The 14,501-nt window shown below is 43.8% G+C and overlaps 1 protein-coding gene across 4 annotated transcripts in view; it reads left to right on the forward strand.

Moving 5' to 3' along the window:
• APP (amyloid beta precursor protein) overlaps window positions 1-14,501 on the forward strand; it is a 303,941-nt gene that overhangs the window by 200,023 nt on the left and 89,417 nt on the right. For all 4 annotated transcript variants that reach the window (XM_074971197.1, XM_074971202.1, XM_074971220.1 and 1 more), the window contains one exon: window positions 6,514-6,647. In XM_074971197.1, coding sequence (XP_074827298.1) covers window positions 6,514-6,647 — 134 coding nt within the window. The remainder of the gene's footprint in view (window positions 1-6,513; window positions 6,648-14,501) is intronic.

Raw genomic sequence — 14,501 nt, forward strand, 5'->3', positions numbered from 1 at the left:
TAGTTAAATATATTGCATTTCAGAAGTAATCTATTCATTCACTGAATATTATATTATGTTCAAATCACTTCACAAATTATATACAGCTCCAATGAAATCTAGTTATCTTGTGGATGGGAGAGTTGCTATACATGTGTGTGAGAGACTGTGTTCCCATGGGCTTAAGTGCATACCTAAAGTATTTTGAAGTACGCTACATACTTGTACTTACATATTTTACATATTCTGTGTTTGTATTTAAATACATTTTAAAGGTACCTAAAGCATAAGTAACTTTTTTTTAATCTGTGCTTTTTCAAAATATTTTATATATTTAAAAAAAAAAATCACATCCCTCCCAATTGCCCTGGATTCTGGTTGGGCCCTGGCAGACACATACCTCTCCATGCCTGCATTGAAAGAAGGAGCTCAATATGCACATCTTTTACTTTCTCTTCCACTATGTGCTTATATTATTTAAGTAGTAGTCCATATATTGACCAGACAGTTGCAGGAAATGCAGGAGTTGAAAGTACATGCGCTTATATTTGTGTTTATAAATACCTAAGTGCTGTTTCCATGGCATACTGTACTTATAAGCAGTGCTTAATTTGTAATGAGACACGTGCCGGGGCTCAAGCAATTTTCTTTACTTTCATAACTGATGCTGTAAGCCCAGAGGTGCCAGGACTATGAACTGCCAAGCCTAGAGGTACCAGGGCTCAGCCCTGGCACAAATTAAGCACTGCTTATAAGTCCTTCTGTAATGGTGTGTTTGGCACTGATACGCAAGTCCTTTTTATCAGCACTTTCAGAAACACTTTTGGGAGATGGGAAATTTTCATCGAATCATAGAGTTAGAAGGGACCGCAAGGGTCATCTAGTCTAACTTCCAAGGGCACTCTTACTTTATTTAAAGGGAGTGGGGGCATCTTTTATTATCCTATTTGAAAGAGTCTGTAAACTGCAAAAGGCAAGGGGCACAGCTGGCCCTGTTGAGATTTAAATCTACGTTTCCAGGAAGCTTAGATTATTATTTTTTTATTTTATTTTATTTTTTTTATTATGTTAAACCTGATGCTTATATCCTCTATGCCACCTGTCCAGGAATCTATAAAGAATCCCACAGGAATTATTTATGAAGAAAAGAGCCTTATGAATAGGGAAAAAGCCCTTGTCTCCCCTCCCCTCCAGCAAGTTTGCACTTTTTTTTTCTTTCAGGTTTCACACAGTAGCTATTGCATATTCAATATACGTAATTTAACTGATGGAATACAAAGTATAGAAAATTGAGGCTTCCATTTATTTACTAGTATCTTCATAAAGTGAGAACAGATTGCAAAAAACCGAATCTTTAAGGTATTCTTACACGTTGTTGTCTATGCCTACCCAAGAACATTTGCTGTTGGTACTGGGGGGCGTGGGGGGGCAGTCTGTGATACACCTCTGTCATTTAATGTCCCCAAATTATTCAAATGAAAATTAAAACTTGCATGAAAGGGAGCAATGAAGGATTTTTAACAAATACTTCTGCTTATGTAAGAGTAGAGCGGACTTTGTGAATACACAAAATAAATAAATTGCGTGGTGACCTTGATTTTTAAGCAGACCTCTGTTTTTTAAAGAAAGTTTTTACTAGTCTCTTATGCCAGATTGACTGGTGTTCTGCCTGTTATTTTTAAATTATCTTATTCATCCACTGACAGTGCCAGATTGTTCTCTACAGGCAAGTAAGTGCTAATTTTAAATGACACAAGCAAGAAAACTTTTCCCTTTTCAACTGGGAGACTATTCCACATTCTAATAAACCTCACTGTTAATATTCTGTTCTAATAGGCACTCTAAACTTTTCCTTTGATCTATTTAATTCCTTCACTCTTAATTAAACTTTCTGTACAATCTTAAATAATTCCTCTGTCCTTGTTGTTTGCTTCAGATATTTGTACATGGTCATGTTAAGCTCAGCAGACTCCTAGTGCACCTGTAGCCTACCACCCATCCACACAATATTTCTATCAGTGGTGCCAAGCATTCATGCCACCACTGGGATTCTATTTGGACTGGTGCCGGACTAGTGTCGACAGCAAGCACTGATGTCCCAGCTTTATCATTTCATTTGATATTCCCATTTGACTCCCACAGTGCTCCTGCCCACTCTTCAGTGATGCCTTTGACAGCTCTGGGCACTGGATGGGTCACTGGTCTAATGGCTATATGCAGGCTTCCAGTGTTCTCATTTCTCTCCGGCCCCTATTTGTCACTGTCCATGTATGCCATGGGTTCCACTGCATTAGGTAGGTGAGGAGGAATGTGCTGGGCCCTGTGGAAGCATCTGGAGGTGCAACCTCGCTCCAGTCCCTGACCTAGATCACTTTGCTTCTGTCTCCCAGGAAGAGAGCTCGAGAAAGAGGAGGAATCTGTTATTTCATCTGGAAAATAAAATAGGAGAGACCAGAGCTAAAACTTAAAAATTGAAGACAAAAAAGATAAAATCAGGCTCCTTAACTCCTCAGGCAGAGGGACCCAAAGGTGGCAGTGCTTGTCTTAATAGATACCAGGCCACATGTTGTCTGGCATTGGGTCTAGAGCAGGGGTGGCCAACCTGAGCCTGAGAAGGAGCCAGAATTTACCAATGTACATTGCCAAAGACCCTCAGTAATACATCAGGAGCCCCCCATCAGCTCTCCCCCAGCTCCCAGCGCCTCCTTCCCACTGGCAGCCCCCGCTGATCAGCACCTCCCCCTCCCTCCCTGCACCTCCTGATCAACTGTTTTGTGGCATACAGGAGGCTCTGGGGGGAGGGAGAGGAGCGAGGTCATGGCAGGCTCAGGGGAGGGGGCGGGAAGGGATGGGATGGAGGCAGGACTGGTGGCAGAGCCAGGGGTTGAGCAGTGAGTACCCCCTGGCCCATCGGAAAGTTGGCACTTGTAGCTCCATCCCCAGAGGTGGTGCCTATACAAGGAGCCACATATTAACTTCTGAAGAGCTGCATGTGGCTCCGAAGCCACAGGTTGGCTACTCCTGGTCTAGAAGTTGCTGGTGATTCTTTTATCCTGGTTGCAAGTGTGGGTGCGTAGCACGGCATAGGCTCTGCCCTTTGAAATGCACACATAGCTTCTCGGGCAGGACAGAACGGTTCAAGGCAAGCAATGGAACAAACCAAAAATGAGAACAGGTGCAAATGGACGTATATTACAGACATCATGCCAGCTGCTTACGAGAGTACTCTGGGATAACTGCAGTATTCCTGATGTTTCAATGGTTGCAGGGATGCTTATGCCCTGCGTGTGTGGCGCATTGTGTGTGACAGCGGTAAGGTGGTTGGTGTTGGATGTTCTGCACTGCTGCAGTTCCACCAGTTCTGTTAGCAACCGCAGATAAGATTAATAGAGGAAGGCCAGAAGGACTCCTGCATAAAGCAAGCCATTGAACCTCACCCCTCCCTTGTGACTGAGCTAGAGCTTATCTTTTAGAAAGACATCCAGTCTTGGTTTAAAGATTCAAGTAAAGGAGAATCCACCATGTCCCTGCGTACATTCCCCCCCCCCCCCCAAAAAAAGCTTAATTACACTCACTATTAAAAATATGCATCTTATTTCTAGCCTGAATTTGTCAAGCTTGGGCTTCCATCCATTAGGCCTTATTATGCCTTTTTCTGCTAAATTAAAGAACAGTGTGCTATCAGAAATCTCTTCCCTATATAGGTTCTTGTGATTGTTATGGTTTAACCTTTTCTTGGATAAACTAAACAGACTGAGCTTCTTAAGTCCCTTGCTATAAGATATTGTTTTCTGGACCTCAAATCATTTTTGTGGCTCTCTTCTAAACCCTTGTTCATTTTTCAACATCCGTTGGACTCCAGAACTGGATAAAGTATACTAGTAATGGTTTCACTAATGCCATATACAGAGGTAATACCACCCCCTTAGTTCTTCTTGGTATTCCTGTGCTTATACATCCAAGGATAGCTTTATCCCTCTTAGCTACAGCATCTCACTGGGAGCAGTTGTTCAACTGTGTATCCTGGTGACACCTATGTCCTTTTCAGTGTAACTCTATTTCAGGATACAGTCCCCCAATCTTGTAAGTTTGATCTACATTGTTTGTTAGATGCAGTGACATTGGCTGTGTCTCTACTAGCAAACTTCGTAGCCGTTAGTTTCCACCAGTGGCACCTGCTCTGAGCAGGGTTAGGTGATATGTTGGTAAAAAGTCTGAGCTGTCTCTTAGCTACAGCTTCCACAGTTACTACCATGGGTGGAGTAGCATCAGTGAAGAATCACAGATGTGAATTTTGTAAGGGTACACCATTAGTGGCCAGATTTTTTTTTTAAGTGCTCAGCACACACAATTGGGTCCAGATTTTCAAAACAGCTCAGCACCCAATATGCTGAGCTCTTTAGAAAATCTGACCATAAGTATCCCACTGAAAACTGGGTATTGAACACTTCTGAAAATCTGCCCCTTATTTAGAGAAGTACATGGGAGAAGAGCTCTTGAAAATCTGTCCCTAAATGTATACATGGCTTGATTGATCTTCTATTATTCCAAATGCCTGTGATCTTTTTTGTGTGCAATAAATTAAACGTTAAATTTGCATACTTATTTATTGCACAATTATTTCATTCAATCACTTTTTTCCACTTAAAACTTTTCTTAGTGTTACATATTTTAATTTTACTTTTTTCATTTTTAATAAGTTTTATTAACTGTAGTTTCAGCAAAGAGAATACATGGAGGAAATCAAATAGATTCGGCATGTGAAAAATATTATCCACAAAGGTAGAAAATTGCATTTCTGAAATGCTTTAAGAACAACACAAAACATTTTCTCTTCACTCAGTTCAAGTTCCAAATGATCACAGTTGGAATTCATCCGTGCTAATAAATTTTCCCAACAGACAACACTGTACCATAGCAGGAGTGTCTTAATCTGAAACAAATTATTTGCCTTATCTTTCATTTGTAGCATCTTGTAAATTTAAGACGCTCTATAAAAGTTTTGTGATAAAAACAGCATGGGCGTCCGGCACAAACCATGTAAGTTGTATGTTTGTGGGTGAAATTTATGTTTAGTGGTGTGACAAATGGAGGCAGATTGGTCTGATGAGCATAGCAAAGAATCAAGACTTTCCTGAGTTCTAATCTTGACTTTGAAACTGTCCGATTACATGTTGTTAGGCAAGTAAGTGAACCTTTGTGTCTCAGTTGCCCTATCTGTAAAATGGGAATAACTCCTTACTTTTCTCACAGGATTGTTGTAAGAACTATTGTACACGACATATGTACAAAATATTATGATTAATAAATATATGTTGGCTACTAGCCATGTGGGTTAATATGTGTAGGTGACTGAATTATAGGGCTATATTTACATTACATCATAATTACATAATGACTCCAAGAGTAGAAAATATTACAGCTTTTGCATTTTGTGACTCTTTGGCGTTGTAATTGTATAATTTAACATTCCATTCACATTGGGGTTTTTGACAAGGAACAGGAGAGTTTAAAATAAAAATAGTAAAAAGAAATTGTCAGTACTTAGTTAGACAAATATTAGGCCCAGTCAGGCTTTAAAGACTATATATAAACGTAGTAGAGAAGGGTCCAACTTTTTGCAGCTTGTGTTTGCCTGGAGGGTTGTATTTGTTTCTCTTGTTTTCATGGCTATATCTTTTAAGTAGGTGTTTTTTGTTTAAATGAAATCTTCAAATGTTAAAAATATGGTAGACTGCAATAAAAAATTATGGAATAACCCGAAAAATTACAGTATAGGAGATGGTTGTGGAGTCCATGATTTTCAGTAAATCTCTACTAGAAAATGTTTTCCCTTGTTACTTAGCAATTGATGGTTGCTACTGAATCACAGAAGAATAGGCTGATTATCTCATAGGAGTTTCTTTTAAAAAAAAAAAAAAAAAAAAAAGTATTCTTGTTAACCCTCCAATGCACTGATCAATTTTAGCATAGGGTTTTTTAATCCATGTTATTGTGAACAAAGCACATCTTTATGAGGACAGAATGCCAGTGAGAGGGATTTTGAATAGAATGTCCTTGGACTGCAGTATGGTTGTGGTTTATATCGTCTCTGTAGATGCTTTAAAGTGTGTTTGTTTTGTTGTATGTTTGTTTTTAATCTTTATAAATAAATAAAGCATGTGGTTTTGAAAAAACGTGTCTGCTGTCAGTTTATGTACCTTAGGTAGTGCCAAGTGTGTTTGCTCTTTGTATGTTTCCTTTGCCAATAGCTCCTAATCTGTTAAGTAACATTGTACTGAGTGGAAGAGTTTTTCCTGAGTTACAAAAAAAAAAGGGGGGAGGGGGGGTGAAATCTTTTTCCTATACCACCATTTTTTATATATATATTTGATATAGAAGTTTTATAAAGCTAGTCTCCTGACTGAAGTTACTTGAATGGCTTCATTCTACTGGAAAAAGAACGATGTTCGTTCCTGTGTTCAAATGAACTTTATTTATACTAAACTTAAATTGTGCTTTTTTCCCTTTCTCCTATAAAAACTCCGACTCTAGTCCCCACCACAGCTGCCAGCACTCCAGATGCTGTTGACAAATACTTGGAGACACCTGGTGATGAGAATGAGCATGCCCATTTCCAGAAAGCCAAGGAGAGACTCGAAGCCAAGCACCGTGAAAGAATGTCTCAGGTAAGTCATACTGTTGTTCATAATTAAGGCTGGTGTCTTGTCAGATGGGTCACAGGATTAATGAATTCCTTGACTTTCTGTATTTTGGGGAAACTCACGTGGCTTTTACCTGCTGCTCTTCCAATCTGCAGCGGAGTAAAGAGACCAACTGTTCCCTATCTTCAAGTATATGTTCCTGTGCGTGCTCGATCATAGGATATACACATGCCTGTGAACTCTTGACTGGAGAATTCAAAGTAGTGTCCACAGGCCTGCGCCTGCTCAGAGCAGCACCTTATGCCTCCAAACAAGGGCACATGGGGAGGCACGGGCCTGCTGCCACTTAGTTCCTTTTCTGTTAATGGAACTCAATGGAACAATCGCATGTCCGTTTATTCTCAGCTTCCTTCCTTTCTTTGGAAGGTAAATCATCGAAAACACAAATTAAGCACAGGCAAGTAAATACAACTACTTTGTTTCATCAAACCTATGTATGTATTAACATTGTACATTTTTTAACGATTACTGTAATATACAAACAAAAAATATATCTAGGTTTAAAGAACTGGCCTACTTCAATTATTTTTGATAAGGGGTGTGAGAACATATTTTGAGAACCAAAGGGGTGCAGGCTGCAGTAAAGGTTAAGAACCACTGCTCTAGGGAATAGCTCTCAAGGTCGATGCCCCTTCCCACAGTTGCACGCCATCCTCTACCTCTCTTTCTGTGTCTGCAGCCCCACTCTCACTCCACGAGTTGCTGCAGCCTCTCTGTGACTTCGCCCTCCAGCCAGGTTACCTAATGGTTTCCCCTTCTGGGGTTGGAAAGTCTCTTCCCGCAAACAGGCTCAGGCAGTCTTCCTACTCACTGCTCCCCAGTGCCACTTCTGCATTGGCTGGTTGGGGAACTCAGACCCACCTTCTACTTCAGATTCTGGCTCAGGGACCCTCTAGTCAGCAGTCAAGGTCTGTTCCGCCCTGGACCTTGCCATGTTTCTCTGAGTCCTTTCCTAACCTTCTGGCTCTCCTTTCCTTCTCTGGGTCTGCCAGCTTCACCAGTCCCTCCTCCCAGGGAGCAACTGCAGGCTACATCTCTGCAGCCTCCAGACACTCTTCCCAGAGAGTGACTACAGGCTTTCCCAGCAGCCCCCTCAGCTGCCAATTTCCTGCCTCTATAAATCTAGCCAGGTCATTCCTTCCCATCTAGGCTCCCTCACTCGGTCTGGGGAATACTTAGCCATGTAATTCCTCTCCTCTCAGCTGTGGCTGGCTGGGTTAATTAGCCCCCTTCTTAGTCTTCATTAACCCTTTCAGGGCAAGTGTGGTGTGAAAACTTCATCAGACCCTGCCAGACCTGCCACAGGTCTTTTCCCCATAGTGACAGACATTCAAGCTGTCTCTGCTGCCTCAGAGACACCAACTTCTGATTTAAGTTGAAGGTCTGTACAGGTCTTTAAAGCTGTTACAGCTGCCCACCCAGTCTCCATGACAGTGGTACTGAGGTGGCTTGTGGATTTTTTCTTTTGTTCGCTAAACGTCTCTAGATTGCCCAAAGAGCTACAGACTTCCAATCTGAAGGGCCAAACTCTTTGCGGAGAAGACAGATTTTTCTCTCCACATCCTGAAGGATTCTCGGACCGCACTACACTCCTTAGGAATCTACATTGTGGAACAGAAGAGAAGATATACCTCTCAGTCTCTCCACAGATCACAATCTTCTCAATACTCACCATTTCTGTGCTGTTATGAGCCACAGTGCAAGAGGCTCAGGGCTCAAAAGTGAGAACAGTCTGCACCCCAGTCTGTGACCTCTCAAACTGCCTCTTATAAGCACTTTGATGAGCTGGTCGGGGGCCTGAACAATGATACCTTACAGCATCAGCTGCCATCTATACACCTGTCACACCACTCAGACGTCAACTTACCTTACTTCACAGCAGTTAGGACCAGCTCTAGAGCAAAGAGATTGATTTCTAGCCCTGAACTTACAGGTTGCCTCCTTCCATATCTCAATACAACCATCATACAGGAGATTTCCTACTGCTTACCTTTGGGGCAGGATCATTATAGGTACAGACTGCTCCACACAGGATAGTCTCCAAGGTTCACTTCACTGTAGTGACATACTAACCCTGGTACAGTGACTGGACTTTATCAGCACCAACCTGATGCAGTAGAAGCAAGAGCGCTCCTCTCACTATCCACATTCACCACCCTGGGACACATGTCTCCCTAATACGCTGGGGAGCTCACCTACGCAACAACAAGGTTCAGGACAAATGGCCTTCCACAGAAATGACCTTCCATATCACTCTTTTGGCTGTCAGGAGTGCCTGTGCCCAAATTCTGCCTTTCATCAAAAACAACACACAAAGCTTATGATGGACTTAATGTGACCTGTATGTTTTGTATAAACTGCCAAGGAGCTGCCAGATCTCCCTCCTTCTGCAAGACAGCATTCAAACTTTGGAATTGATGCACCCATCACAATGTACTCATCTCAGCTGTCTGTCTACAAGGGATACAGAACGGGATAACCAACAGTCTCAGATGGAATTTTCTCATGACAGTGAGTGTATACTGAATTCATAGGAGCTTCAAGATATAGCCACCTTTTGGGGAAACATTCACTGGCAGTTGCCCTCATCTTCCCAGCGGACAGGGCCCACTTGTATGTCTTTTCCCAGTTTTCTACCCTATCCAAGATTCTGTTGAAAATTCAGCGAAACAAAGCGAGAGTTATTGTGATTGCCCCTCTTGACTATGACAAGTCTGGCTCCCTTACCTGACGCAGATGGCCCTCCTGTTCCTCTGATGTCAGCCCATTCCTCACCCGCTCTCTCAAAACAATGGGCTGACCTTGCACCCCAACCCATGGGTCCTCTGCCTCCAGGCTTGGATCTTTCTTTGTTCCAAGGCTTAGAAGCAGAATGCTCTAACAAGCTGAAATACATGTTGCAACACAACCACAAGTTGACCACTCCACATACCTATCTAGAAAATGGAAACAACTCCAAGTTTGTACCATTCCAAACGGACAGACCCAACCTCATCTTTCCTCCCTCTGATTTTGCACCACATTTTAAACTCTCACTCAGCTCCCTTAAGGTACATCTCATGGTGAAAATGGCTTCCCACTTCAAGTTTGCTCAACCACTAATGCGTAGACTCTTTAAGGCCATTGGGACTCTCTTCCCCCATGTGACACCACCCGCTCCAGCCTGGGACTTTAATCTAGTTCTCAGGGCTTGGACTAGACCTCCCTCTGAGTCCAGGGCAACTTGTTCTCTCTTACACCTGTCCATGACGACAGCATTTCTAATTGCCATCACCTCAGTTAGGCACATAGGAGAAATAGTGGCCCTGATGCCACACCCATCATTCACGGCCTTTGTCTTTATAAAAAAAAATAACAACTCTAAGGCCATATCCCAAGTTTCTCCCTACTTTTTCTGCACTTTCCATATGAATCAACAGATCCATCTCCCTGTTTTTTCCCAAAACCACATTGTGACAACTGGGAGACAATTGTGCATATGCTAGATATTAGCAGGACATTAGCATTCTACTTGGACAGGACTAAGGACTTCAGGAAATCCCCTAAACCCTTCCTTTCATCCACAGAAAGATCCAAAAGCTCTGTGATATCTCCTCAAAGACTATCCAAATGGGTCTCTAGTTGCGTTAATCACTTAGCAAGGGCCCAACTTGCTTCTGTCCATACGCACTCCATGAGATCAGTTCCTATCTCAATCACATTCCATAGGGATACCCCTATCTCCCCAGTCTATAGAGCAATGATTGGGGCCTCTGACCATACTTCCGCAGAACATTATGCGATCCCTGAAGATTTGGCCGCTGACACCATATTCGACTCCACAGTACTCTCTGTAGTAAAAGACTCCGCTCCGAAGTCCCAGGCTCCAGTCGTGGGTACTGCTCCGGAGTCACCTAAAGTGGAGCACCCATAGGGAGGCTACTTGAAGAAGAGGAAGTTCCTCACCTTGTGCAGTAACAATGGTTCTTCGAGATGTGTGTCCCTGTGGGTGCTCCACAACCCACCCTCCTCCCCTCTACTTCGGAGTTCTCTATAGGAATTGAGGGGGGGTTCCCCCGTGCAGTGCTAAATAGCCTCGAGGCAGACCACGAGGGAGGGAGAGCACATGCACGGGCTCTACGGGACACTGCTACCAAAAATCTCCGATTAGAGGTGCAGGGGCACACAGACACCTAAAGTGGAGCACCCTTAGGGACACACATCTCCAAGAACCATCGTTAGTGCACAAGGTGAGTAACTTCCTCTTCTGCAGGCACAACTTCTAGATTCCGAGCCATGACCGTGGTTAAACAGAGAGTATCCTGGTTCCAGTCTTCCAGCCTCCTGAGGGAGGTGCAGAGTACAGCTGAAGACCTTCCCTTTGAAGGACCCAAGTTCTTTAGCTGTGATACGAACTTCTCCCTCCACACTGACAGTCTCGAGAGCTGCCTTATGGTCTCTGGGGAATTTACATTCCTGCAACAAAGAGACAGTTTATTAGGTCTCACATCGCAGCAATCTAGGCCATTCCATTACAACCCTCAACAAGTGTTTCCCAGACCGTAGGACTTCCAGAGGAGGAGATCTAGAGCTCTGAAAAAGGATCCTCCCCCTTCTTCAGCAAGATTATCTGCACCTCTGTATAAGAAACAGTTTTGCCATCTCGGTAGAGGGCCTTGAGCAATCTACATTCCCAGATCTTGTGCTGAATGATTCCATCCAGTTCCCCCTTGGAGATCAGCTATCCCACTTCCTTCCTGCTTTGGAACTAATTAGCTCAGACAGATAGATTTTGAAAATGATCGATTTGGGATACTTCATCTGCTTCCACGTTATTCCCCGTTCTTCATCACGCTTCAGGGACCCCCTCACAAAGATCTCTTAAAACAAAAGGTCCAGTCTCGCCTACTCTTGGGGGTGATCGAGCCACTTCCCCCAAAGTTCATTAGCAGAGGGTTCTATTCGAACTATTTTGTAGCCCCCAAGAGGGGCAGAGCTTAGAGACTGATCCTCGACCTCAGAAATCTGAACACTTATCCTTTCCCAGCACGTCAGGATGGTTACGTTAGCCACTATCATTCCATCCTTAGATCCAAGAGACTGATTTTTCACCTTCAGCCTTCAGGATGCCTACTTTCATGTAGCTATACACCCATCCCACAAACACTTCCTGTGCTTCAGACTAGACTGAGGATACTACCAGTACCGAATCCTTCCTTTCAGGCTCTCCACAGTCCTGAAGGTCTTTAGAAAGCTTCATTCAGTGGTGGCAGCCCATTTACATCAGTGGAGCAGAGTAGTATTCCCTTACATGGATGGTTGGTTCCTCAGGGGTCGATCAACTTCATAGGTCCAGTCAGCAACTTCCAAGGCTCTAGCCCTATTTCAGTCTCTGGGCATTTGCATCAATTGAAAGAAACCTACATTGACCCTAGTCTAAAGAAGAGACTTCACTGGAGCCACTCTAGTCTCCCTAACCACCAGAGCCTATCTTCCCAAGAAAAGATGCTCCACTGTCCAGTCTAATCTTGACAACCACCACAGAGCCCACAAACAACTGCAAGGACCTACCTACAACTCGTGGGCCACATATTGGCCTGCACATTCATCGTGCCTCCTAGACTGTACCTCATATGTCTTCAGACATGGCTAAAGTTTGTGTACACACCAAAGAGTCTCTCCAAATGAGTCCCAGTACCTCAAAAGGTTCTGGACTCTCTCCGATGGTAGAAGGACCCACTGAAGATCTGCGTGGGAACCCCATTCTTACATTCCCCAACCCTCAAAAGATCTTCACAACTGGTGCTTCTCTTCTGGGATGGGGGCCATCTCCTAACGTGCCATGACCCAGGGAAGGTGGTCCACACAAGAGGTCACACTCCACATCAACATTCTGGAGCTGAGAGTAGTTTCTTATGCTTGCCATCACTTCCTTCACACCATACAAGGCCACTCCATCAGATAATGCTAGACAATAGGGCTGCAATGTCTTACTTCAGCTGACAGGGATGGAGCAAAATCCCAATCCTTATGTGCAGAGTCTCTAAGGCTGTGTAACTGGTGCCTTTCGTGTCAGATACAAGTCGCAGCTATCTGTCTTCCAGGCCTCCAGAATACAATTGCAGGCTCCCAGAGCAGTCGCTTTCTTCAGGATCGCAAGTGGGAGCTCAGCAGTTCCTCAGCATCTACCAGATCTGGGGTTCCCAAGAAGCAGACCTCTTTGCCATCCTGAACAATGCAAAATGCCATCTTTTCTGCTCCATAGGAGGATGTGGCAGATGCCCTGTTAACACTGTGGCCCCATATCGTGCTGTATGCTTACCCGCCTCTACCTCTAATCCTTTACTCAAGCTGTGTCAGGAAAGCACAATAGTTATTCTCATAGTGCTCTCCTGGTCAAGATGAGTTTGGTACTCTAACCTCTTTTACATATCTGTGATCATGCCTGTTCTAATTCCTTTCAGGAAAGATCTCCTGTCACAGAACTCAGGAATCCTGATCCATCCCAACCTCTCCTCCTTGAACTTGAAATCATGGTTGCTAGATGGTTCTTGAGCATGGAGCTAACCTGTTCAGAGACAGTCCAGTCAGTTCTCCTACCTAATACTCGCAAGACTTACATTCAGAAGTGGAAATGCTACCATTCCTAATTTGCTCTTCACTCTTCCCAAGCCTCAGTGATTCTGCATTCCAAAATCCTGGACTACCTTTTGGATTTAAGAATGCAAGGTCTGTCTGAGATCAGTCAGAGTATATCTGGCCACCATCACCGCCTTCCATTCACCCACCAAAGGCTTCACAGTCTTAGCAACTCTACTGCGGCTAGGTTCCTCAGGGGCTTATGCAATCTGTTTCTGCCTGTACAGAACCCAGTCCCCCAAGAGGACTTAAATTTGGGTCATAATGCCCAGAGGAAGCCTCCCTTTGAACTGGTGGCTACCTGTTCTCTCCACCTCTCCCTCAAGACTTCGTTCCTCATAGCCATCATTTCAGCTAGTCCAATGAAAGAGCTTGGAGTTCTCATGGCTGATTGTCCGTATACTCCATTCTGTAATGACAAGGTTGCACTGCGTCCCCATCCTCACTTCCTCCCAACGGTCTCTTTGGAATACCACATTAATCAAGAGATTTGCCTACCAGTATTCTACCCAAAAGCTCACGTCTCCAGAGAGGAGACCAGCTAGACATCAGACGGGCCCTTGCCTTCTACTTTGACAACAGGACTAAGTCCTTCTGGACCTCTCCTAGGCTATTTGTATCACTTGCGGAGAAAATGAAGGGCCAGCCTACTTCCACACAAAAAGACTAAGGTGGTTCAGGTTACATCATAATCCGCTATGCATTGGCTCGTATGTAGCCTCTTCACAGTGATAACACATCCTTGGCTCTATTGAGGGACTTTCCCAAAACAGAGATTTGTAGGTCTGCTACTTGGTCCTCTATCCATACCTTTGCCAAGCATTACACCATCTTACCTGCTTCCAGAGATTCTATCTTTGTTGACACAGTCCTCCGAAATGTCCTAAACTTGCCTTCTCAGCACCCACCTCCTTGCTGAGTTACTGCTTCGGAGTCTTCTACAGTGGAGCAGCTGTAGAGACATAAGCTCAAAGAAGAAGGAGCAGTTACTTATCTTACAATAACTTGAGTTCTTCAAGATGTTTTGTCCTTATCAGTAGTCTGCCTCCCGCACTCCTTCCTCTGAGCTGCAGGGGCTCCGCTTCACAATTGAGAAGGAACTGAGTGGTGTCAGGCCTGTGCCTCCCTATATGGCTTAATTTGGAGGCACAAGGCAGCCAAGAGCACATAGACTCATAGATTTTAAGGTCAGAAGGGACC

The sequence above is a fragment of the Natator depressus genome, chromosome 1 (genome assembly GCF_965152275.1).
Source record: "Natator depressus isolate rNatDep1 chromosome 1, rNatDep2.hap1, whole genome shotgun sequence".
Lineage (NCBI taxonomy): Eukaryota > Metazoa > Chordata > Testudines > Cheloniidae > Natator > Natator depressus.